At 39.2% G+C, this 23771-nt stretch overlaps 3 protein-coding genes and 1 long non-coding RNA gene across 4 annotated transcripts; 1 reads left to right on the top strand and 3 right to left on the bottom strand.

The window, feature by feature from the left end:
- Positions 1-1514: 1514 nt before the first annotated feature.
- On the bottom strand, positions 1515-5719 carry LOC145423262 (uncharacterized). The gene is made up of 2 exons (XR_013904347.1): positions 5369-5719; positions 1515-4269 (listed from the first exon to the last, which is right to left on the bottom strand). It is a non-coding gene; the product is annotated as an uncharacterized LOC145423262 (long non-coding RNA).
- A 139-nt stretch (positions 5720-5858) lies between these two features.
- On the top strand, positions 5859-12769 carry LOC145423261 (transmembrane protein 198-like). Its single transcript, XM_080295536.1, has 4 exons — positions 5859-6027; positions 8069-8644; positions 8752-8879; positions 10529-12769. Exons 1-4 carry the CDS (start codon positions 5874-5876, stop codon positions 10676-10678), a joined length of 1008 nt encoding a protein of 335 aa, XP_080151662.1. The 5' UTR covers positions 5859-5873; the 3' UTR covers positions 10679-12769.
- Positions 12770-13197: 428 nt separating this feature from the next.
- On the bottom strand, positions 13198-16675 carry LOC145423260 (matrix metalloproteinase-19-like). Its single transcript, XM_080295535.1, has 9 exons — positions 16255-16675; positions 15731-15819; positions 15513-15643; positions 15222-15434; positions 14887-15132; positions 14701-14802; positions 14416-14580; positions 14175-14302; positions 13198-14103 (listed from the first exon to the last, which is right to left on the bottom strand). Exons 1-9 carry the CDS (start codon positions 16369-16371, stop codon positions 13864-13866), a joined length of 1431 nt encoding a protein of 476 aa, XP_080151661.1. The 5' UTR covers positions 16372-16675; the 3' UTR covers positions 13198-13863.
- Positions 16676-20331: 3656 nt separating this feature from the next.
- On the bottom strand, positions 20332-23504 carry pym1 (PYM homolog 1, exon junction complex associated factor). Its single transcript, XM_080295533.1, has 3 exons — positions 23206-23504; positions 21493-21586; positions 20332-21372 (listed from the first exon to the last, which is right to left on the bottom strand). The coding sequence occupies exons 1-3, from the start codon at positions 23234-23236 to the stop codon at positions 20862-20864; spliced, it is 636 nt and encodes a 211-aa protein (XP_080151659.1). The 5' UTR covers positions 23237-23504; the 3' UTR covers positions 20332-20861.
- Positions 23505-23771: the final 267 nt, after the last annotated feature.

The raw sequence follows: 23771 nt of genomic DNA, 5'->3' as shown, positions 1-23771 counted from the left end.
CACCTTAAGGAGTAAACTAAAATCCAGTATTCTTACAGATTACTTTAGGTATCTCTTAACTTCTATTCTATGTCTTATTCATCAGTACAAGATGGGAAGCTATGGCACTAAATACAAATTGCAGTTGTGGCTTTGCTGACATTTGATTATAAAAGTCACGGTAGCTCAACGGTGGCTCAAGGTAAAAATGTCTGATTAATCAACCACTCTGAGAGGAACAGAATGACAAAGGTGCAAAACAGCAATCAATACCTGGTGAGACATTTCACTCAAAATTATCATAAATCATAAATGTCAGTTTTGTGGTGGCTCTACAAGACACCAGAATTCAATATCTGGACAACATAAACATCTGTACAAGATTTCCCTTTGGGTGAAAGAAGGCGACAAACCGACCGACAGATCATCAATACCGTCTCTAAAGCTGAACCACTATATCGGCACTGCTAAAAATAAACAACCTTCCACCTTTTATCACCAAGCTCTTTTGTCAGTTTTCATCTAATCTCTCAAGTTTTAAAAAGCATGGTGTTGTTTGATCTGCCAAAGCAGACAAAAGACATATAAGACCAATGAAAGCATGACAAGCTGGTACTGTCCTTATTAGACGTCTCACTGGAGGAACTTAATTCTGAATGACAGCTCCATTTCACTGCCTGTGTCAACCTTATTGCATCTCAGTGTCCCGCAGTTGTATGGCCATGGCTGCTGTCATGATTAATCTGCTCCATCTCCCCTGACATCTGATTTTTGTGCCATAACTCAGCCGCTGACTTGAGGTGAGTGTTTTTTTCACACTCTGCTGTTTCTGCTCGTGTGTCTATAAATAAGACTTTTGCTGCACTGTAAACTGCCCGGAGCAGATCCCTGTTGATTGAGTGCTAACTTACTACTTAATCTCACAGTAAGTACATGCTCTTACTATGCCAGCCTGTGGAGGGAAAATGTAATAACTAAAACGTTATACTCGGCGAGACTGTCTTTTGAAAATAAAGGATTATCCGATTTGACAAGTGTGGCATCTTGTTTGTCTGAATTTGTTGCCTCGGCCCAGTTCTCCCACAGAAATAATGAAATAAACTTGAACTCAGTGGCATCTGAAAGCAGAAGAGACATAAAAATAAACCCACTAACTAGTCGTGCTTGGACTAAAATCCTTCTCTGTATATGTGAAAATGAGCACAACTTCATTTTGATTTGTTGCCGAAAGCAAAATGAAAATATTATTACTATTTAATAAAGAACCAGTTATGCAGACCAATCTTAGTACTAATGAAAGAATAAAAAATATACTGAGACTATAGCTTCATAATAAGCCTGTGCATACATATCGATGTATACAATTCAGGTTTGATAACAATAAAAAACAGCTAAAATATATCAACTTACTTTCTGCACTTGCCCTACAGCCTTAATTTTTACTTCACTTGACCTCCTCAGTAAAACGCACCTGCTCCCCTACGTCTCACTCTCTTCACTCCCTTTGTTACTGTTTACTTTTTTCCCCCTCTGTCTTATTTTTTTTTTTTTTTTTTTTACAGTACCTTGATTTCTATCTGAAGTATGAAATATTTGCCTTAAATAATTTCCCTGATCATCTTTGCACTGTTCTCATAGATTTCAAGCTGCATCATTGTTATGGTTGATTTTACCTCCAGTGCTGAACTGCCTCCCTTCTCTCTTTCTCCTTCCATTTCGCTCGTGTTGTCAGCACCTCCCCCCTGGAGGCATAGCTTCGACCGGTCTCTTCTGGCTTCCTGGTTGGTACACCTGCAGTTGGTCACTCATCATCTACTTTTTGCAAGATTTTTCTGCCAGTTATGTGGCACTGACTGTGTGTGGCAGCATTTTTTCAGGCCCCCTCGTGGTATTTCCTGTCTACTTTTAAAAGTTTGAAGTGTGTTGTCCTAATATCTCAGATCTTCTTTCAGTGCATCAGACAGTGACCAATGCCTCCAGGCTCCTCTGGTTTGGATATATGTCTGCCCACTCTGCACCTGCCTCCCCTTGGACCGTTCATTCATTCATCCATCCATTCATCCATTCTTTCCCCCTTATCCAACTCAGGGTCACAGGGGCTGGAGCCTATCCCAGCAGCCATAGGGCGAGAGGCAGGGTACACCCGGGACAGGCTGCTAGTCTACTGCAGGGCTAACACATAGAGACAGACAACCATTCACACCTTTGGGTAATTTAGAATTACCAATTAAAGTAAACCCACTAAATGCATGACTTTAGGAAGGAAGTCAGATTACCTGGACAGAGAACCCATGCAGACACAGGGAGAACCTGCAAACTCCAAACAGAAAGACATTGGATTAGAAACCAGGACCTTCTTGCTGTCTGCCAACAATGCTAAGCACCATGTTGCTGTGCTTCCCCCTTAGACCATTATTGTGTATTTGTGAATAAACATTTTAAACTATTCTTTTTTAACTACCGTTTACTTACCTGCCTCACAAATCTTCTTGTTTATGTTTTTTATATTTATGCAGAGCGCCTTTTAAAGGAGACTGTTGTTGTTTTGCTCATATTAAAAATGGCCAAAATTTCAAATAATGAAGCCACTGTCTGTAGTTTAATTTTTTCTACTCTTAGACATCAGTTTGCAGATATCATTAAATGATCATCTATAGCACAGAGCCCTGTCTGAGCGCACGGAAGTCCTACATCTTTCGTTTATCAGGGCAGGTGATAAAAAGAGAGCTGGGTTGAAGGGAAATTGATAAGCGCTAGAATGAATTGTTTCAGGCAGTGGAGTTTTCTGAGAATCATGCAAATGCACACCAGCAGAAAGCACAAAAACAAGGAAGATACAAAGCAGAAAAATAAAACAACAATTCAAAAAATGCACGATAAGTCTGAGAAATCGATAAAGGTAAAAAGGAAAACAGGGCAGGTTAGTCGTCATTAGGCTCAGGTAGGAGAGAAACACAAAGGAAAGCAATGAAAAACAGTGACAGTGATGACAGCACAGACAATCCCAAAGGAGGGAAAGGAACAAAAGCAGACAGTGAAACCAAAACAAGTCAAAAGAAAAAAAACAACCTTCAAAGTAAAACAGGAAGTAGCTAACAAACAAAGAACTATCAATGACCCATGAAGACAAGCCCTGATGACAGAGACAAGGGCACAAGGAGGGCACAAACACAAAGAAAGCAACAAATATAACAGGGAACAAAATACAACGAGCACATGTAGGTCCCCTATGTAGCATGCAGCTTTGAGATAAAACATTAATTTTAGCAATTGCAGTCCAGATGTAGATATGAGCTCAATAAGTTCAATAAGGAAGTTCTCTGGTCATTCATTTACCTGCATTCACGCTGCTCTTTTTTCTGCATTACTTCCTCTTTCCCACGCAGTCAAAGATATATATGTTGTCATCACTCTGGCCCAGTCTTTTTCTCACCTGCGTTCTGGGAGCCAGTCAGCCTCTGTTCCACATAGTTTAAATCTCAATGCTCTCCTGTCATTCTGCCTTTCAGACTTTTACTTCCTGCCTCCTCTACATCTCCACGTCATCCTGACCATTTCTGCCACCACCAGCGTCTAAACTCCAGGAGGGTCCTCTTCTATTCCTTGCCATTGTTGGACTCCACTATGCTATGTGGCTTCATTGCAGTCTAATTACCAAATACATTATTACTCTAAATTTCAATAACTCATGCTCAGTTCCTTCAAATCTTGACTTATTGAGATTTGTAGGCATAATGTTGCCTGCATGCTACCACCTTAGTTTAGCATGCTAAGATTCTGATTAGCACTAAAAACAAAGTATAGCTAAAAGTTGTTGTTAAATGTCAACCTCATGGTGGCAGTAGAGGAGAAGCTCAGGGATCACTTAAGTCAGTATGCATCATCCCTTTAAGACCACAAGTACCTTCACAAATTTTAATGCAGGTTCATATTATATATAGCACTAAAACTTTAAAGGCACCCACTTTAACATGGTTAAAACACACACACACACATTTAGAATACTGTTTGCAACCCATCATGAAAAGGATTAAATTACATTTTTGTGGGGAGATCCTATGAATAAACACAAATCAGAGCCTAAAACAATATTGTTTTGGTGCAAACTGAATTTAACCTTAATGAAAAGTCACACTGACTGAAATAAACTCTGAACTGTGCTGTGGCTCCAGCAGGATCCTGGGTAGTGAGAGTTGAACTCTCAGCTGGTCCGGCCTTGGACTTGGTAGCAGCTTTGTATTGACGCTGGGGGCAGATGGTCTCTCTCTCTCTCTCAGAGTCAGGCGTCAGCTGTTCACAAGCACAGATGAGGGACTTAGTGCGGTGGACATTGATTTCACACACAGCTCTCAGAGAGAACAACATAAACTTTTGACAAACTATGGACCTCTCTCTTCTTCCCTGGGGTTAACAGCTAATGAGGATATTTTGTTTTTCGCAGAAAGTTTACTTCTACAGTGTGAAGATATGTGGCATTTGAGGTAGGTCACAGAATTTTTAAAATTATGTTTTCATTTAAGAGACTGTGGTTTCTTTATTGTTTGTAGTTATTCTGTTCAGCTCTATAGATAATCATACTGACTGTTTCTGCAATGAAAACAAAACATTTTTTTGTCACTGAATCTCACAAACTAGTAGAAAAATAATTATTTTAGTGGCTTTTCCTGTATTGAAGCTGTGATTTTTTTTATGTTTTTAATGTTACAAGGATTATTTAGCTGCTAGAAAATGTGTTTATGCTTTTATCTATATAAGAGGACACAGGAGTTGACAGGAGGATCCCTCACCTGCTAAAGCCCCTATAATTCCATTTGCTGACTGTAGGATCTGCCTGAACAGCTTATAAAGTCTTTACAATAATACACCCTGTAGCTAGACAGCTGCACTGTAAGCCAAGATGAAGAGTGTGTAAACACGATCTATGCAGTTAATAATGAGTGTATAAAATATCTAACAAAATAGTTTTAATTTAGCTGATAAGTAATCCTATTCTGTTTTTCTAGTGGAGGAAAATAGGTTTATGCTTTGCATAAATGTCTCCATCTTTGAGTGAAATGTATACCCCAATTTCACTCAAATTAATCAGGAAATATTTTTCTTTTGAATATTCATAATAACTATCCACAACATTAAAGTGATGCATCGTTAATTATAAGCTACAGTCCTTCTCCAGAATGCAAACTTTTAAATCACTATGTACTTAAAGGGTTTTCTGAATGCAGAACTGATTTGTTTCTGTACTGTTTTAGCTAGTTTTACTTATGCTAGAGGCTAGAGTACATCTATTCCACCATATAGAATATACTGTATTATTGTTGAGCTGTTTTTTTTCATTATCTTGTGCACTAAACTTAACCATACTTAACCACATGTTCAGGACAATACATACGTATTACGATGGCATCAAGTCACAAGGTCATTTCCTCATCTGTATCCTGTTCTTGAACAAAAGAGAAACTCAAGGGGACCCCCAGTTTCCTCCTTTGGTTCCTGAACAGGGAATTGGACATGGGAAAGAGCAACATCCTCTCATAAATTCACCCAAATATGACTGATGCTTCATTTAAAAACTTTATGATGTCTCATATGGAATGGAAGTTGTGTTTTCATTGGAGAAATTTCCGGGATAGACGAGACTTGATGTTTAATAAATCTCAAGTTAGTGCAGGAAAAAATAGAACTGGGTCTGTGTTTGTCTTTGCTGTAGAAGTCATAAACAGTCTTTTCTTTCTGCAGGTGCACAACAGGAAACAGTTTAGTACATGCTCTTGGTTCAGGAGCTTCCTCTTTCCCTGGATACAAAATGCAGGCCGTTCCAGTTTTGTCCTTTCAATGAGCAAAACAGATTCACGTCCACACCAGCTGCTCACCACCAGAAGTAATAACCCTCCAAGATGGCACTCACTTCACTCTATGTTACTGAGAAACCAGGAGCTGGCTTAAGTGAAGTGGACATATGTACACTTGAGATTAATATGAAGTATGAAGTCATCCCATCTATTGTGTGCTCTGTTTGCCTTTCATTTGGCCTCATCTACTGCTTTTCCGGTACGTAATCATAATGTTATTAACGTCAAATTTAAGGAAAGACTACTTAAATTTTTTACATCTAACTGTCCACTCCGCTTTTAAATGTTTCAAGAGCTCACCTGATGGCTTAAAGCCTCAGTGGCAGGTGTCTGCAGGCTGCCAGGGGTTTAGGGTGGATAAGCCCAAAGCTAGAGAAGGCAGATGGGTAGTCCTGTGTCTGAATTTGACAGAGACAGCATATATGAAGTGCTACCTGTTACACACTCATGGTCTAAAGTTAAAGCTGAAGTCTGCTCCTGTCAGCACTGACAGTGATTTGTTTTTATGTAGAGCTACACAGGGAGAAAATATACTACAGTATTAAAACCAATATTTATTTGGTATTACTGAGAAAATATGCAGAGAAAAATTCAATCAACACAAAAACTGAGTGTGATAAAGAGTGTTGTGTCACAAGGACCTGCAGCCTAAAACATGTGACATTACGCAAACACACATGCTGCCAAAGTCTGTTTTTCCAGTAACACTAACGCACTGTGAGGAAATGTATAACTGTCAATAATTAATAATGGGGAATTTAAAAAAAGCAGTTTTAGTGGTGCAGACAAAGAGAGTGCTGTCATAGTTGTATTCACTTATGCAACTCTGTGGTTAGTGATTGCCATGCACATGCAAGTGGCCTGCCCACAGAGACTCAAAGGACACCAGAATACAAATGAGTCATGTGAAGCATTGGGCAAATGTACAGCAGAATTACACTGCAAACAATGAGCTTTGTCTACTATCATCCACAACCATCCACCCAAAACAATTCATCAGAAATCTAAAACATTGTCATAACTGTCTTCACCATACGCCTTTCCATATCACAAAATAAATATCTTTTGTATTCATAGACACTAGTAAACATGTCTCTCACTATAACTAAAGGTAACCTGTGGTATTAGCCACAAAACTGTAAAGGAACGAGAGCAATCACTGTAGTCTCCCCACCTGGAGCTGGAGATGAATGCTGGAACAAATTTGTGAATGAAAAGGTATTTTAGTGTGTGAACCATCAGCATCTGCAGAGTCATCCAATCAGCTCTTATTGTTGTGGCTCATATAAGGTAAAAAAAAAAATAGTGGACCTAATATTTCATCTACCTTGGATAATACACATTTTTAATCTGTTTTTTACAGATTCTTTTATTGTTTTTGTTTTTGTTTTCTTAAACATCTGTCCTGTCCTTGTAGCAAGCAGAATCATGGTCTGAATGCTTTGTTGTGCCAAACACATCTGCTTTCCCAAGAGGAGCACTATGGGCTCTCTGTAGGCTCCTTTTGTTAATCTTATTGTTTTATTTATTTTATTTTTTATTATTCATGCTATTATCTATGTGGATATTATGCTGAAGCAGAAAGGACATGAAAGATAGAAAAAGAAAAGGAGAGAGAGAGAGAAAAGAGTGGGTATGGGAGGGAGGAAAGCTGGGAAACAGACAGACATGCTGGGTCTCCAACTGCTACATCTAAAACAAAGCACATTTAAAAATCCCACCAAAACTACAATAAAACTAAAATAATATTATTATTATTGCTAAGTTACAGTGCGTCACTTTATTTCTGTTCACACTGCAGCTGTAAGAATGTGACTTTCCCAACTCTGAGACTAATAAAGTTTATTTGATTTTATGAAGAATAAAAACATGTTTGTTTGATGTGTTTTGGGCACAGTTAACAAAAGAATCTTTGCAATGCAATTTTTTACAATTACATAACTGTAACTTTAATATAACAGTTAAGGGGTCATAATAAATGACTGAAGTGTGGTGCTTTACATTATTTTATTACTAACAAATAAAATGTAGTTACATTAACCCATTACATCCTGCAAAATCCTGAAGAAACATGACAAAAATATTAGGTGATCTAAGCACATAAGCTAAACCTAAAACCTACAAATACAAACCAATATTCCTTAATTGATCCAGTGATGCCTATGCTTTGCCTGCTTATTAATCAGTATTAAAACTAACACTGGAGCTGGTTCTAACCTTCTTTTATTACCCTCCCCCAGGATACCGCTGCTTCAAGATGGTCATGTTCTTCTCAGGCTTCCTGTTAAGCTCGGCAGCCATGCTCCTCTTGTACCATAAAGAACCTGCACTGAGCACCCAGCTGCAGGCAGAGACCAAGGCGGGCATTGGCCTTGGTGTGGCTGTGCTGTGTGGACTGTTGACCATGTTAATGACAACTGTGGGACTCCTCATCAGCGGCTTACTTCTGGGAAGCCTTCTCTCCCTCTCCATCTTGGTGGTTATTGGACAATTTCACAGCCTTACTCCAGTTTGGGTGCCTCTCAGTGTTGTTCTAGCTGCCAGCATGGCCGCTGCTGTCTTTACACTCCAGTGGCAGAAACTATTCAGCATAATCTTCACTTCTGTGTTTGGAGCAACTGCAGTCATGCTGTGTGCAGATTACCTGGTGGGGGCATTTGTATTGCCAGATCAAGTGTATGATATATTTTCTCAAGCTGCTCCACGACCACTCTGCTGGTTTGACTGGGCTGTCACTGGAATCTGTCCTGTTTTGAGTCTCACCGGAGTGCTGGTGCAATGGTGGTTTACTGCCAAAGGAATGTCACACAATGGAAGTAAGTTTAATTCAATCTCTAACACAAGGCTGTATTCACAACCTCCCTATTTGATGTTGTGTATTCATGTTTTATGTTTTTTTGTTCTCCCCTTTTAATGCATCCAGGTGCACATAAAAAACAGAAGAAATATGCAAAAAAACATGCAAATAAAGAGTCAAGGAGAAGACCTCAGCATCACCGCCAACGGAGGCCTCCACCCCTGAAACGCTATGCTGGGGATGTCCTGGCACCGGTCAGTGGCTGAGATTCAAATGGTTGATGTGCTTTTTGGTTCATATTTTATTTATCCATTCCAGATAATAATAATAACAGATGCCAAGGCACTTGGTTGTTTATCCATATCTACATAAGTCAAAAATGTAAAAAAATCTTTATGTTTTTATTGCTATTTCCTTGAATTATAAGAATCAAGTCAGTAATGTTGTGAAGAGCATTTTTACCAACTCTAAGTCATTAATAAATATTAAACTTAGCTATGTACCTAAAGGATTTAGTTATCCTTTGCTTTATTGCCTCCCACCTTTACTACTGCAACTTCCTGATATACAGTGCAATTTCCCAATTTGCATAGCCTGAAGCAACAATATAGGGCTACCCTCTTGTGGTGTCACCACCCAGAGGAGGGGTCAGACACAATGTGTGTTGGATGGCAATCAAGGGCTGCCAAAGTGCTTCTGGCAAATTGTCAGGCAACTCAAGAGGAGAAAGCAGTATTATACTCAAATGGTGCATAGTGCAGGTGGGAGCTGCAAACTTCAACTCAGCACATAGGCAGTGGAAGGAATACCTCAAGGATCACATCAATCCCATCGACATGGATGGATGAGGGGGCAACTTGGCCATCACTAAGGTGAGGTCACCATGATAGTTAAACCACTCCTTCTTAAGGCACTGGATGTTGTGTGACTGACACCCACAACATGCCTTTGGAAGGTAGAGACAGTGTCTCTGAATTGGCAAACTTGGGTGGTAGTTCCTCTCCTCAAGAAGGGGGACTGGAGAGCATGCTCCAGCGTCATGGGGGATCACACTTCTCAGCATCCCCAGAAAGGTCTTTGCCAGGGTGCTGGAGAGGATAGTCCACCCATAAGTTGTGTCTTGGATCCAGGAGGGGCAATGCAGTTTTAGTCCTGGCCGTGAATTCCCGATTAGCTCTTTGTCCTCTCAAGAATATTCAAGAGTGAGCAGGAGTTTGCCCAATCAGTTTACATTTGTTTTGTGAAGGCAATCGACTTCATCCCTCGGGATATGCTGTGGTGGGCACTTCTTTTTATGGACAGAATTTCTAGGCAAGTGACAGAAGGCTCCCACTTTGGTGGTTTAATGATCTCATCTCTGCTTTTTGAAGATGATGTGGTTCTTTTGGCTTCATCAGATGATGGCCTCCTTTCAGGAGGTGGTTAGGGTAAGAGAGGTCTGGGCTTCTCTGCTACCCCCACGACCCAACCAGGGATAAGCAGTGGAAATGGATGGATGGATGGATTTTATTTATCATTTATTCTTGTTTTTGAATTCTTTTTTTTTTAAGTATACAATTGTTTATGTTGCTCTGTTGCTGTTTTATTTATCGTATTTTAATTTAAGTTTTTAGGTAGTTTTGGGTTTTGAAATTGGGTTGCTGGAGACCTTGAATGTAAATACGTTTGCCTGGAAATGATTTGGGTTATCTTCTGTCTCTTTCAAAATATGCTAGATAAATAAAATTGACATGACACAAGTATACATTAGTATTAGCACACCTTTCATACATGAACTGGTAAACAAGGCCCACTGCAGCTTTGTGGAGCACCAGAGTGTTCTAGGTTCTCACTGTGTATAATTTGTCTCCATGGTAAATGGCCAGTTTAACAACAGTGCATCCTCCTTTTGTTTGCCTTGCAGAGTTATCTTCAGAGCCTTCAGGAGCGTCAGATGGGAACCGGCTCCTCTAAAAGCACCGTCAGCACTATCACACACACTCTAATTGACTTTGACTTTGAAACAGGCTCCATGGTGCCTCTGACCACTTCCTCTCCAGTCTTCACAGTTTGATTAACATGGCTTCAAGCAACTATAGGTTACATATGTCTGAGGAATAATTAATCATTTGAATTTTTGACCATCACAAACACCTTTCCACAGTTTCAACTTGTGGTTTGAATCCTTATTACTGGCTTCATCAGATAACAATCAGCATGCTCAGACTGATATGAGGTACTTGGAGATCGTCCCCTGAATGATGACAAGACAAATTAATGCAACCTCAACACAGCATCAGGCCCATGACTACTAAATCCTTTGAGCAGTTTAACTCTCAGATGAGTTCTTTTGTTTCATGCAATATCATTACAATCTTAAACACTCTGCTTATGTCACTGTGTACATACATAGATCAGTAACACATCTAGATTGCACTGAAATGTAATCATTACAGCTACAAAAGATAAATGTGTGCCAGCACATGCAATGAAACCAAGGATATACATAAAACATATAATTCTGAACGGTAGACCAATAAAATGTTGATCAGACAGCTTCACAGTCAGCTGTTTTGGGTATTGTCTTATGTTAAGAGTCATTAAATCAGCAACGTGATGTTTATGCAATCATACCAAAGATAAGAATGTCAGCAGCATCGAAAACACTGATGGTATTAAAACTGTGAAGAGTGTGTTTAGTTGTTTATGAGTTCAAGTTTGAATTTGAAAACCAGATGATGTGTTATTTCATCTTTGAAGGTTACATCCTTATTTTTAAGAGATTAAATAAAACATGCTTTTCCTCTGCTCTGTACTGTTATTAATCCATCTATACTCCTCTGGTGTGTTGTCCTTCTTTGAAGATATCTGTTCTGGAGAGGCTAGATCAAAATTCTCCTATTTGTAGGTCACAAATACATTTGACTCAGAAACTGTATCTCCTCCAAAAAATCATGACTAGGTCACAAAAAAATCCACACGCCTTCTTGGAGTAATTGTACAGCTGTTTTCTGTACACCATTTTGTCACTGCTATAAAAGAAGAATGCAGCTGGCCAGCATTACAGAGCGAGATGTCATTCATGTTTACATTCTCTGACCTTTCACAAACAAGAACCTCTTGTGTCTAAATGTTAAATCCAGTTTTAAAGCTTTTACTTCAGCATTTCTTTAGCATGTTGCATGTTTTGGAATCAGAAGTGACCAAATTTGGACAAATGGGCTGAGTTATCTACTAATATTACCATTAGCTTGATCCGTAAACTGCATGGATGCATCATGCAGACACAGATACCTTATAATTAGTGCTAAGCGAGCCATGTGATTTGGTATATAAATGTATTAAAAATGCTCCAAAAGATACAAACAGATTTGAGAAGTTTTTCAGAGTTGATAATAGACAGCTACCAGCCTTGAAAGTTTAAACAGTTCAAAAAACCTGTAATTATTATGAGGGATTTAATTATAGAGAACAAAGCCATTTTTGTACTAGACTGTAAATATGCCATAGCTAAACTTTGGCCTTTTAACACTGGAGTCTCTGAGTACAGACTCACTTTACGGAGCCAGCCTCAAGTGGTCACTTGAGGAACTGCAGTGTTGACTTCGATTTGCAGTCCCTTCTGGATGTTGCCACTTGGTCAATGCACTTTGTTCTGTACAGTTTTATGGTTGTGGGGTTCAGGTTAGCAGAAAAGAAGAAAACAAGAAGTCTATGAACACTATGAAAATGGGTCCAAGATTTCTGGAACATTGTTTTAATTATAATTTAATTTTAATGTATGAATATGTCAGTTTTGTTCTTAACCTTCCCTTTATTCACACTTGTTTAAATGTTAATTCCACTTTTTTCCCACCCTTTGTTTTTTCAGTTAATGTCGCTACTGTTCAGCTATGTTAACTTTGCACTTTACGTGCAAGGATTTAGAATAGAATAGAATAGCCCTTTATTGTCCTTGTACATTCATAATGATATTATGGACATTTTTGTACAGAATGATGTTTATCGTAGCAAAAAACTTCTCCACAGACATTTTAAAAGAAAGTGGAAATGACATTTTTCACATTTTTGAGCCGTTGTCTTCTGTCTGAGTAAATACAGTTTCAATTTTTTTGTTCCTTCTAATTTTCATTTCATTTTGAATTAAAGTTTTCATTTCAGTGTAGCTTCAGCTAGTTTCCGCTGGTTTGCACATTTCACAATTGAGCTTTTTATGGTCTGACAATGTCCAGTTTTAATACAGTCTTTTTTTTTTTATGTGGGTGGTATTTGTTAAGGGCAAGTGCTAAGAAGTCCAGAATAGATATTAGAACACAACAGTGTAATCGAAAAATTACGGTCATGGAAAAACACATACAACAAAGTCTTCTGATGTTTCCAATAGAACCACACGGCAGCAAAATTAATTCTTAGTTTTCTGAATGCACAATATAATTTTCGATCAGCCTATTCAAAGTCTGATTTTTATTTCAGTTATTTCAATTGTTCACATCGAGTTGTAGTTTTTAGTTTCATTTTAATTAATTATAATAAACTGGTGCCTAAATAAAAGTGAACACAGAAGTTAGGTATTTGGAAGATCTCCATGTGGTGAAAACCGCCTGCTGATCTTGTTCACGTGTCTGAAGTTGACTTTCTTATCATGTAAAGTGACCTTATCCTTCAAAGACACTGCATGCACAACTACACAGGTGTTTTCCACCTGCTCTGACTTCTTAAGACTCCTGCTTTGTTAAGAGCAGCGTGAGCTTCACAAAAATCTGTTTTGGTTTTATTTGATTCGTTTAGATTTTACCAAGACTCCTTTATCTGGCATTTGTGGCCAGACGTTAAAAAGGGCACCCTAACAACATTTGATATAACTCATATAATATACTGACATAATGTACACATACACCAATAAAATGCAACCGGGGGAAGGCTACAGAGAAGTATTCCTCACGTGTTCTGTGATTAATGTCCTCTCCTCTGTTATCCTGGTTGATTGGTCTGTTTATTTAATGTTAAAGTGGAAGAGAAGCAGAAGTATGTATAATTAAAGATAACTATTTTAACTAGTTACTAGTTTATTTGTTAGTTTAATTAGGTAAGTGGAAGCTTTAGTATTCCTTTTTTGCTCAACATGACAGGACTGAGAAGCAAATATCATTGCACACACCCACATAACCAATACCCATACTGTGAGCTTGTTTCACTGTTATTAAATCAAGTCATTGTGCAGATAAGGCTAATGTTGAGTCCCCAGTGGCCTCTGGTGGCTCAGTCGTCACACTGCATCCAGCGCAAGGCAGTGTTGAGAGGGTAGGTCTTCTCCACTGCTTGGTAGTTTTGGTTTACACGCCAATACTCGGTGCCTTTAAATATGTATACATAACCATTAGTCCACGTTAGTGCAGCATCAGTGTTGCTGGGCATCCCTTTGAAGAGTTGTCCAACTGGTTTAGGGTATGATTTGAAATCCGTCGGAGCAATTTCATCCCATTGCCAGTATCCAGAGCCCTGAAATAAAGAGCAAATTATTGACTGAGTTCAGATATCAAAAACAACAAAAAGACTGAAAATCATCTTACTTTGAAAAAGATAATCTTCTGGTTCTTATTGAAGTAAAAAGCAGAGTCAATATTTGCAGGGATGTTGGACAAACGTTTGGGGAAGCCCTGGTCAAGTTTGAAGCCTGTGTATCTCCATAATTTGTCTCCTGTGAAAGGATGTTTGCAGAGGAAAGACACTTGAATTCAGAAAACACACCAAACAGAACACACAGCTGGAATTAAACATTCTGAACGCTGCTGATAAAACTACTGAATAAACCTTTCAGAAAGTAGGATTTGCCAGTTCGCGGAGAGTGAACAGCTGCACTGAGACTTCCTGGCAGCTCCTTCCACAGTGCGGAAATCTGGATGGGAGTGTTGTAGTCAGAGTTGGACACTGTCCACACATACTGCCCACTGAAAAAGTATGTCTTACGCAAAGGACCTGCAGGGGCAAAATGTAGGAGAAAAAATATCTTTAGAAGCATCTTCCTGTTTTGTTAAACAAAATACAGAGCAAAGCATATATAAAGGAATTTGTATTAGAGCATCAGAGTCTCTGTACCCAACATAACTGCATCCACAGTGGCCTTGCATGGATTTGGAATAACACCTCCTGGCCTTGACTGTCCTGGATTTCTGGATTCAGGAATCTTCTCTGGCTTTCCTGAAAAGGGATAGCATTGCAGGTTGCATAAATAGTACTTCAAAGATATATTCATATGGTGCTGTAATAACATTTTGGCAATACCGTATAAAGCTTGGATCCCTTGTATGTCATCTGGATGAAGCTTGAAGTCAGAGCGGTATCCATTGTAAACAGGTCCCATCAGTGCATTGTAGTACTGTGAGTGGCCCAGGCCTAGAGCGTGGCCAATTTCATGAGCTGCTACAATCCTCAGGTTGGAGCCAGAACTCTTCCCTTCTGTCCACAGTTCATCCTCATCGAAGTGCACAATGCCAGACTCAGGGGCATCAGCATGCGCTAAAACACGGCCTAAAGATGAAGCAAGGATTCTAATTAAATACCAGAAGTCACTCAGATCACAAAACTTTGGAGTTTCTTTGTTCATATGCTGGTCCTACCTCGGCCATCAAAGGGTACTGGACACGTCTTGTCTTTTCTGTGAAATGAGATTTTGATGTCTGCTCTTCCTTGATCCAACTCTCTGAACCTTAAAGGTGACACATCACTCCAGTACTTAAAAGCATTCTGGATGGCCATGCGAGTCTTTCCCTGACCCAGATCAGGAGTGTAATTGTAAATGCGGTATGTCAGCATTTTCTTACGCCAGTAACCTGTGAAATTATAATTCAAAATCCTTTATATGCACATAAACTACACATTAAAAATCCAATATGTATACCGTTACCTACCCAGGACTCGATATTTGAGAGATTTGTTATCGAAAGAATCCTCGAGGCCACATCGAGGTTTATTCATCATTGCCAGCGTGGCTAAATCCAGTTTTCCTGATACCTGCAGGTTGGTCACTTTCTGAAACATTCTGACATTAAAAAAAAAGTTTGAACTTTCAATTGAAATGAAGTCTAAATAGTAAATGAGGACAATGTAAACTGATAAGATGGTTAACCTTAAAGCTTCCGCCATTTGCTCATGTGAATAATCTTGAACTTTACTGTCCAGTGGGATGTGCAGGTAGCCATACTTCTTTAAGTAAACCTAAAAGAATGGCAGACAGTGTGAGGGATATTAAATTATTGATCTCTACTAAACAGATTAAAACAATTGTTCTTTCTTTTTTGACATGTTACTTGACTATTTTTGGTCACTGAAACTAAATAATCTCAGCATGGGTGAGGTGAGGTTGACTGAATATAGATGCTCCATTACCAGCTGAGGAATTACTTCCATTTGTGCCAATTATATAGAGATCTGGCCTTACAGTGACATTGGTGAGCTTAAGACAATTAAAAATCCAGTTTCTGCTGATCTCTGTGGAAGTAATGTTAAAACTGGACAGCAGTGCATGCTCCAAGTATTTCTATTTTAATTCTCAGCGAATTGTATGCAAATTCTAGACTCGGAGACTGTGATTTTTACATTAATATTTTAGATTATATTCCAGCAGATCCAGCTTGTTTTGTATTTTCTTACCATGGCTTCTGTGGTATCTTTTCTGCTCAGGGCGATAGATGAAGCTGTTATCAACAAAACAAGAAGCACCATTAACTCCAGTCTGTATTCCATTTTCCAGTTTGGGTCTTTTTCCATTACTAGATAGAAAAAACAACAACTTTGAATCCAATGCGGCAAGTTGATCTTTTCAACTGATAAATAAGCTGTGTGTCTTTCCAAACATCATTTTATCCATCTTCTCTGTGTTCGTTCTTCTATAACTGTGTCAAAGTTGGTGTCTTAGTATTTATACTGTCAAGTGTCTGTTCAGGACCTGCCTCGAAACCACATAATAAATATTTACAAGGAATGTGATGTGTCGACTGCAAAACACCAACACATATTTCAGATGTTAACCACCTGATCACGCCTTCTGACACCATCATTTAGAGCCATTTGTCTTGAAGGGTGTAAGAATAACTTCAGAGTAATGTTGTTTACGTCAAAGGAAGCAAATAAATTAAGAATGAACTTTTTTTAGAATGTGGATGAGCTGCCCACTACCTAATAAAGGTGCCGTCTTGCGACCAGTTATGTCATTGTGGTGGAAGACAAGCACTTTCTTGATTTTTAATTAAGCTGTATTACTTTATAACGGATGTCTGTGGTAGATGTAACAGAAATGCTACCGAGTTGCTCACATGTGATTCATGTTTGTGAAATCTGCACTTTATTCCACAATATCTGAGCGTTCTTTATCCTGTGGTTGCCATATAAAAAACAACAACAAACCACACATCCTCAATGAGACAACAGCTAATTATATTGTTCTCAAAGTAGGAGCCCATTCAAGCAAAAACAATGACACCCCCGTGTAACCATTGCTACAAATCGTGTCTGAGACAGAGTACGCCTCCTCCTCTGCTGTTTCATTGTGGAATAAAGGCTCATAAAAACCGAGACGGCAAAACTCCTGGGGTTTAAAACATTTACATCTCCTGGTGAGACCATCCCTGATTCCTCACCAAGAAAGAGAATTTTTATCTAGCCTCTCTGGCTCTTTAAGGCATAAGCTTTGTCATTGATTGACTAATTCTAATGGAGGAAAGCAAACATATTAAAGTGGATCTATCATGATTTTCTTGTATGCACCATCAAGATGGTGGATGCCTCTATTAAACACAAAGTTTAAAAAATGAGATCAGTGTTATTGTGTGGTTAATAGCTTACATACACGCATCATGGGCATGAATGTCAGGGCAATTTGGGGTTTTTACTGATTTGTTTGAACTGCTTTTTCCAGGGTGGATGATTGTGCAGCATACACCTTTTCTTTAATCCAAGTGGGGTCAAAAGTATACATCCAAACTGTCACCGTCAGATGAGAGGACACTCATTAGGATATTCATGAACAACACAGGAACCACCAAGGCTCAAACCTCCAATCACACATCTGGACCCATCTGGCCGCAATGACTTGGAATGGATAAAGCAGGCAAACATTAAGCTTCTGAAATGGCCTTCGCAAAGCCCTGATCTCAATCTTACTGAAAATTTGTGGACTTTGAAAAAAGCCAAGTCTGTGTCAGGAAGCCAACCAATTTAAAAGAACTCTGTCAACTCTGCCAATAAGACTAGTCAAATATCAGCCAGAATTATACCAAAGTTTGTTGATGGCTACCAAAAGCATTTGGTTGAGGTGCAACTTGCTAAGGGACATTTAGTCAATTACTAGAGCAAGTTTTATGTAAATATCTGAGCCTGTATGTTGTATACTTGTGTACCCTGTGTGGATTAAAGAAAACCCAAAATAAATCCAAACTTGCACACCTAATTGTATGCTGTACGATCATTCCAACCTGGAAAAAGAACGGGTTAAAGAAATCTTTAAAAGCCCCAAATTACTATGGCATTCATGTCATATGAACATTTGGCCACAACTGTACAGGTAATCCCTGTGAGCCTGCCCAGGCTTCAGACTGGAAAACAGCTACCAGTATAGACATTCAAACATATTAATAATAAAGATAGCCTATATAGGGACTTTCCTGCTTATATCAAATACTGGACAATCGTCAGAACGATGACTTTGAAGTTTTTATAAGTGGGGTTTAATTTATTTAAGCTTAAGGTACATTTTTATCAAATGACTAAACATAACAGAAGAATATATCGACTTAAGTTAATACAGACCCCTTTGCCTTGACTACATGTGGATGACTCATTCTTACTTTATGTTACATCCCAGCGGTCCATTTTGAGCCAGAAAAATCATTAATATAACATCCTCATCAGGACCACTCATCCCTCAAGTATAGGCTATCAACAATTCTACAACAGCACACTTTTTTTTTGTTAGTTTTGACCCTATGCCAAACCCTTTGCATGAAAGGGGTAGTCCAAATTTGTCTGGCCTGTCCAGCATTAAGTGTCTCTGTCCTGGTGTTCCTGGTGGCTCTCTAGATCACTCAATGTGCTTCCTACCCTCTGTATTTTTTAATGGTTTTTTTTTCATATTAAAGCAAATGTTACTCAAAAGGATTAATCAGTGTATTTGTTTCAGCTACTCCCGTCAAGGCTCACTATGGCATATCATCTATGCACTTAGTGTAATGGTAGCAAAGCTGCACAAAGGCATACAAGGAGTAGAGGAACATGTCAAAGACATGGCTCATGAGTCTGTTTGTAAAGTGCTGGAACAGCAATGGAGCTCTTTGGATACATTTTTGTTTTTTCAATAGGAAGAGGGCCATGTGACATATCAAACTTATTGGTAATGTCACAAGAAAAACAATGGTGTGCTTGGTTTCAACGTAACTTTATTTTTTCATGAGTTATTTACAAGTTTCTGACCACTTATAAAATGTCTTCAATGTGCTGCCCATTGTGTTGGATTGTCAATGCAACCCTCTTCTCCAACTCTTCACACACTGATAACAACACCGCAGGAGAAATGCCAACACAGGCATCCAGTATCCGTAGTTTCAGGTGCTGCACATCTCGTATCTTCACACCATAGACAATTGCCTTCAGATGACCCCAAAGATAAAAGTCTAAGGTGGTCAGGAGACATTCAACTGGCCCACGACGACCAATCCACTTTCCAGGAAACTGTTCATCTAGGAATGCTCGGACCTGGCACCCATAATGTGGTGGTGCACCATCTTGCTGGAAAAACTCAATATCCAGTGGCCTTGAGGTTTCCATTGATGAAGAATGGACCCACTATCGTTGTACCCCATATACCACACCAAACCATCACTTTTGTTGTTCCAACAGTCTTGGAGGGATCCATCCAATGTGGGTTAGTGTCAGACCGATAGCGGTGGTTTTGTTTGTCAACTTCACCATTCACATAAAAGTTTGCCTCATCACTGAACAAAATCTTCTGCCTGAACTGAGGGTCCTGTTCCAATTTTTGTTTTGCCCATTCTGCAAATTCTGGGGCCGATCTGGGTCATCCTCGTTGAGATGCTGCAGTAGCTGGAGTTGTAAGGTTGCCATTTGTGAGTAGCTAATATCCACAGAAGTGATGTTCGACTAATGCCACTCTCCAGTGACATGCGGCGAGTGCTACGCTGTGGGCTCTTGCTGAATGAAGCTAGGACAGCCACTGATGTTTCTTCATTAGTGACAGTTTTCTTGCTTCCACATTTTGGCAAATCCAACACTGAACCAGTTTCATGAAACTTAGCAAGCAGTTTGCTAACTGTAGTATGGGAGATGGGTGGTCTCGTAGGGTGTCTTGCATTGAAATCTGCTGCAATGACCCAGTTACTGCGTTCACCAGATATCAACACAATTTCGATCCGCTCCTCACGTGTTAACCTCTTCGACATGTCAATGGCTGTGAACAAAGAGAAACTTGTAAATAACTCATGAAAGAATAAAGTTACGTTGAAACCACGAGCACCATTGTTTTTCTTGTGACATTACCAATAAGTTTGATGTGTCACATGGCCCTCTTACTATTGAAAAAACAAAAGTTGTATCAAGATGGCCGACTTCTAAATGTAATTTATAGATAAAAACAAAAATATAGATCATCACCCCTAGTCTTATTTTCTGAGCAAGTAAATGCTTTTTAAAACATATTCCACTTTAAAAACACAAAAGCACTTTACACAGCTTGTATTTTAATAAAAGTAGTGACTGTGAAGACTCAACATTAGTGAGACTACAAGAGGGCATCCAACCATTGACAAGAATGTTAATTTCCAAAACAGAAAGGTTAACAAACCAGATTTTCTTTGACAAAAAAATTATTTTTTCCATGTTTATTTTTTTCTGTAAATGAGTCCTCGTGATGTGATGAAAAGTACAAAACGGAGAGGACAGACACGCACAAAACAATTCACAATTATCCGTTTAAACATATTTATGGATGAAGAACCTCTCCTGTACAAGTATATGAGGAATCACAATGTTATTTATCAGAATCTATAAAACAACCTTGTCCGTGGTTAAGATGCGACACCTGCTATGCAGACGGTGCTGGGGCTGTGTTCACTTCCCAAGTTCATAACAAATATCAAATAGGTACAATATGTTTAATGGAATCTATGATCACAAAAGCTGCAAGGGTCCCTTCTTGTGTGTAGTTTGTACGTTGAGTTCATCCAACTCTTCTGCTGTCTTTTATTGCTTCAGGAATCCTGCTCCAGCTGCTCTAATTCCTCTTGTAAGGCCTTTGCCCGACCCAGCTTCTCCAACTGATCCTTTGTTGGCTGTTTTATTTCCCCTGAGTCCACTTTCTGCTGCAACTCCTCAACCTGTCGCAGCTTCTTTTTTACGTTTTTGACCTTCTTAGCCTTTTCAGCCGCCGCTGCTGAAGAGTCAATGGAAGAAGCCGCAGAAACAGGCGCCGCCGTCTTGTTTGCAGACTTGTCGCTCTCTGAAATGGACACATTCTCGACAGCGTTGCTCACCGACTCCACGTCCGCATCTCCATCCTGGCCCTGCTGCTGCTGCTGTTTTCGTTTTTCCTTACGTTTCATGTTGCGTTTGGCAGACTTTGAGAGACCAGCTGTGTCACTGTCCCCACACCCGGGGATCTTCTGCTGCTGCTGTTGTGTTGGTTGTGCTGCATCAGTTGGGTTCAAACCAGGGGGCAGATCTGGTTTACTCTTAAAAAACTTGACATACTTGTTTTCATACCTAAAGCAAGAGAAATGCAATTTAAATAATAGTATATGAGTAATTTTTATTAACGATGCAGCCCTACAAATGCACAAAAAGAAAGTGTGTACACTGTAGGGAAAGAAGAAGGGCGCTTACACAGGGACTTCTTCCTGGGGCACATAACCGTCCTTCACTCGCCTCGGCTTCCTCCAGGTTCCATCAGGTCGCTGAGTAGCAGCGATGTATTTCCCTGAAGCGAAACAGGCAAAGCATTTTAGAGATGACATACACCTTTGTGCAGGAGTGACCTGAAAATGTCTACTGCTTCTATTCTCACTGGATATTTTCCATGTTTTCCCAGAAAGGCAACACTGATGATTTAAAAGAAAGACTTGGACAGTGTGAGATTCCTGCAGCCCCAAGGCCCCGACCAACTACATGTATTAACTGTGAATCTTACGTTAATACAGTGCTTTTTATGGATTTCCATACATTTTAGGCATTTTAAAACCCATAAAATGTGATACTAACATGTTCCTACTTTGCAAGATTATTTTAGCAAATCTCAAAAGTCCACCATAAACCAAGGAGCTAACTCTAACTTTAAAGGTCTCTAACAAATCCTTATGCTAAGAGAGGAAAATAAAGACATTTTCAGCTGCATTTACTTTTTCCCCAATTTGTGGACTCTAAATTGGTTTGCATTGTTCGGTTCAGTTCAAAGTTACATACCAAACTTTGGACAGCTTAATACAAATAAGCACACTGCAAGTCATTATATTTTTGAGTGCATGGAAAAAATGTTTCAAAAGGCACTAATACCACAAACAAAGCCAAGGTCTAAGCAGTGAACCATGAAGCCTAGTAAAAAATAAACAGGTGACTTATAGCAATATACATTCCCTTTAATGTGTTTAATATGTGCATCCAAGACAACAACTTGATGTAGCTGAAAATAAAGAAAAGAACATTAACCAGTCAACTTAGTTTACAAGTATGTGCATAGAATACATTCTTCATGTCACATTGTGAACCACTTAAAAAGTTGTACACATATCAATCGAACGACCCCACAGTCACAGAAACTTCACACCAAAACACAACACATGCAGAATCATTACAGTGAGCAAGTGTGAAAGTGGCTTTACTGCAGATCATCTCAACAACAGTGCTAGAGTTTTCTTTAAATGCAGGGACATATTTAGTTTATTGCACACAGAGGTAAAACTTGTTTAAGGACTGTTATAAGGTTTACACACCACTAGATGTCACTGTGCTTGTTTGGAAAATAAGTGAATAACAAATCAAATTGATCTGCTTTTATTAATTCACAACTCTCCGTTATTTTTAACAATTGTACAGTCAAAAAATGTTTTTTTATTTACTACAGATGTTCTTTGGATTAAATTACAGCCTCTAAACGGACTTAATACAGTGACAGTCTAAGACAACATCAGCTTAATTCACGGCATCAGCAGCGTTAGCTCTAGCTGTTGCGGCCACTAACAGATTATCCCTCTACACGGAATTTAAAGTCAAATATCCAGATGTTTTCCTAAGCACCATGGAAATGTGTGTCTGACACCTATAAGCGTTATGTTAAACGGTGATTTAACTCTAATAACTAATAAAGTGCGCCTGGAGTGTTTAGCAACACGCTAACTAGCTTTACGGAAGACTTAGCCATTTTTAGTTACTAGCATTAGCTAGCTGCAACATAGAAAACCTTCAGTTGGCGGTGTCGGGGAACTATAAACGATGAATGCTGCAAAGGCGAAAGACGGGCTATCTCTCCCCTGTAGCTGTAAGATTTAAAATGTAAGATACATTTTCTTTGAGACAAAGGTCTGGCACATGCATCAGCCTTACCAGATTCATCTGTCACATAGGGGGTTGCCATTTTGGTGTAGTGAGCTACTCCGCTCGCCTCGCTCTGGATTACTATCTATCGGTAATGGTGTACCCAAAGGTCCCCTCCTTTACCTCGCTCACTCACAGCACCACACTTACAGCTTTTTAAACATCTGCTTTAAAGTTATTTCGCCGCTCGATGTGTGCCCGATCATGACAGCACATGTGTATGGCTGTTAAAGAGGCTGGCGGGCGGTGCAAGGTAACACAACGAGCGTACCCTATTCTTCGACTTCGGAAATGACGACGTGGATTCTGGGTTGCCAGGTTTGGACAGTATGCGTATTGTTCTCACGTTAATAAAAAAATACAAAAAGAAAAGTCGTGTTAAATTTGTTAGTTCTTAAAAACCTCCCTTCTTTCTATTCCAAATGCTATTTTTTTCTTCTTTCTGTATTTTTTGGAAGTCTGTCCTTTGGAGATAAATCTAATCAGAATCAGAATCAGAATCAGAAAGGGGTTTATTGCCAAATGTTGAGCAGGTTTACAACATTAGGAAATTGCTGCGGTGCTTCAGTGCAAAC

The sequence above is a fragment of the Astatotilapia calliptera genome, chromosome 20 (genome assembly GCF_964374335.1).
Source record: "Astatotilapia calliptera chromosome 20, fAstCal68.1, whole genome shotgun sequence".
Taxonomy (NCBI): Eukaryota; Metazoa; Chordata; class Actinopteri; order Cichliformes; family Cichlidae; genus Astatotilapia; species Astatotilapia calliptera.
Note: the sequence above shows the minus strand (reverse complement) of the source record. Positions and strands in the feature narration are given on the sequence as shown.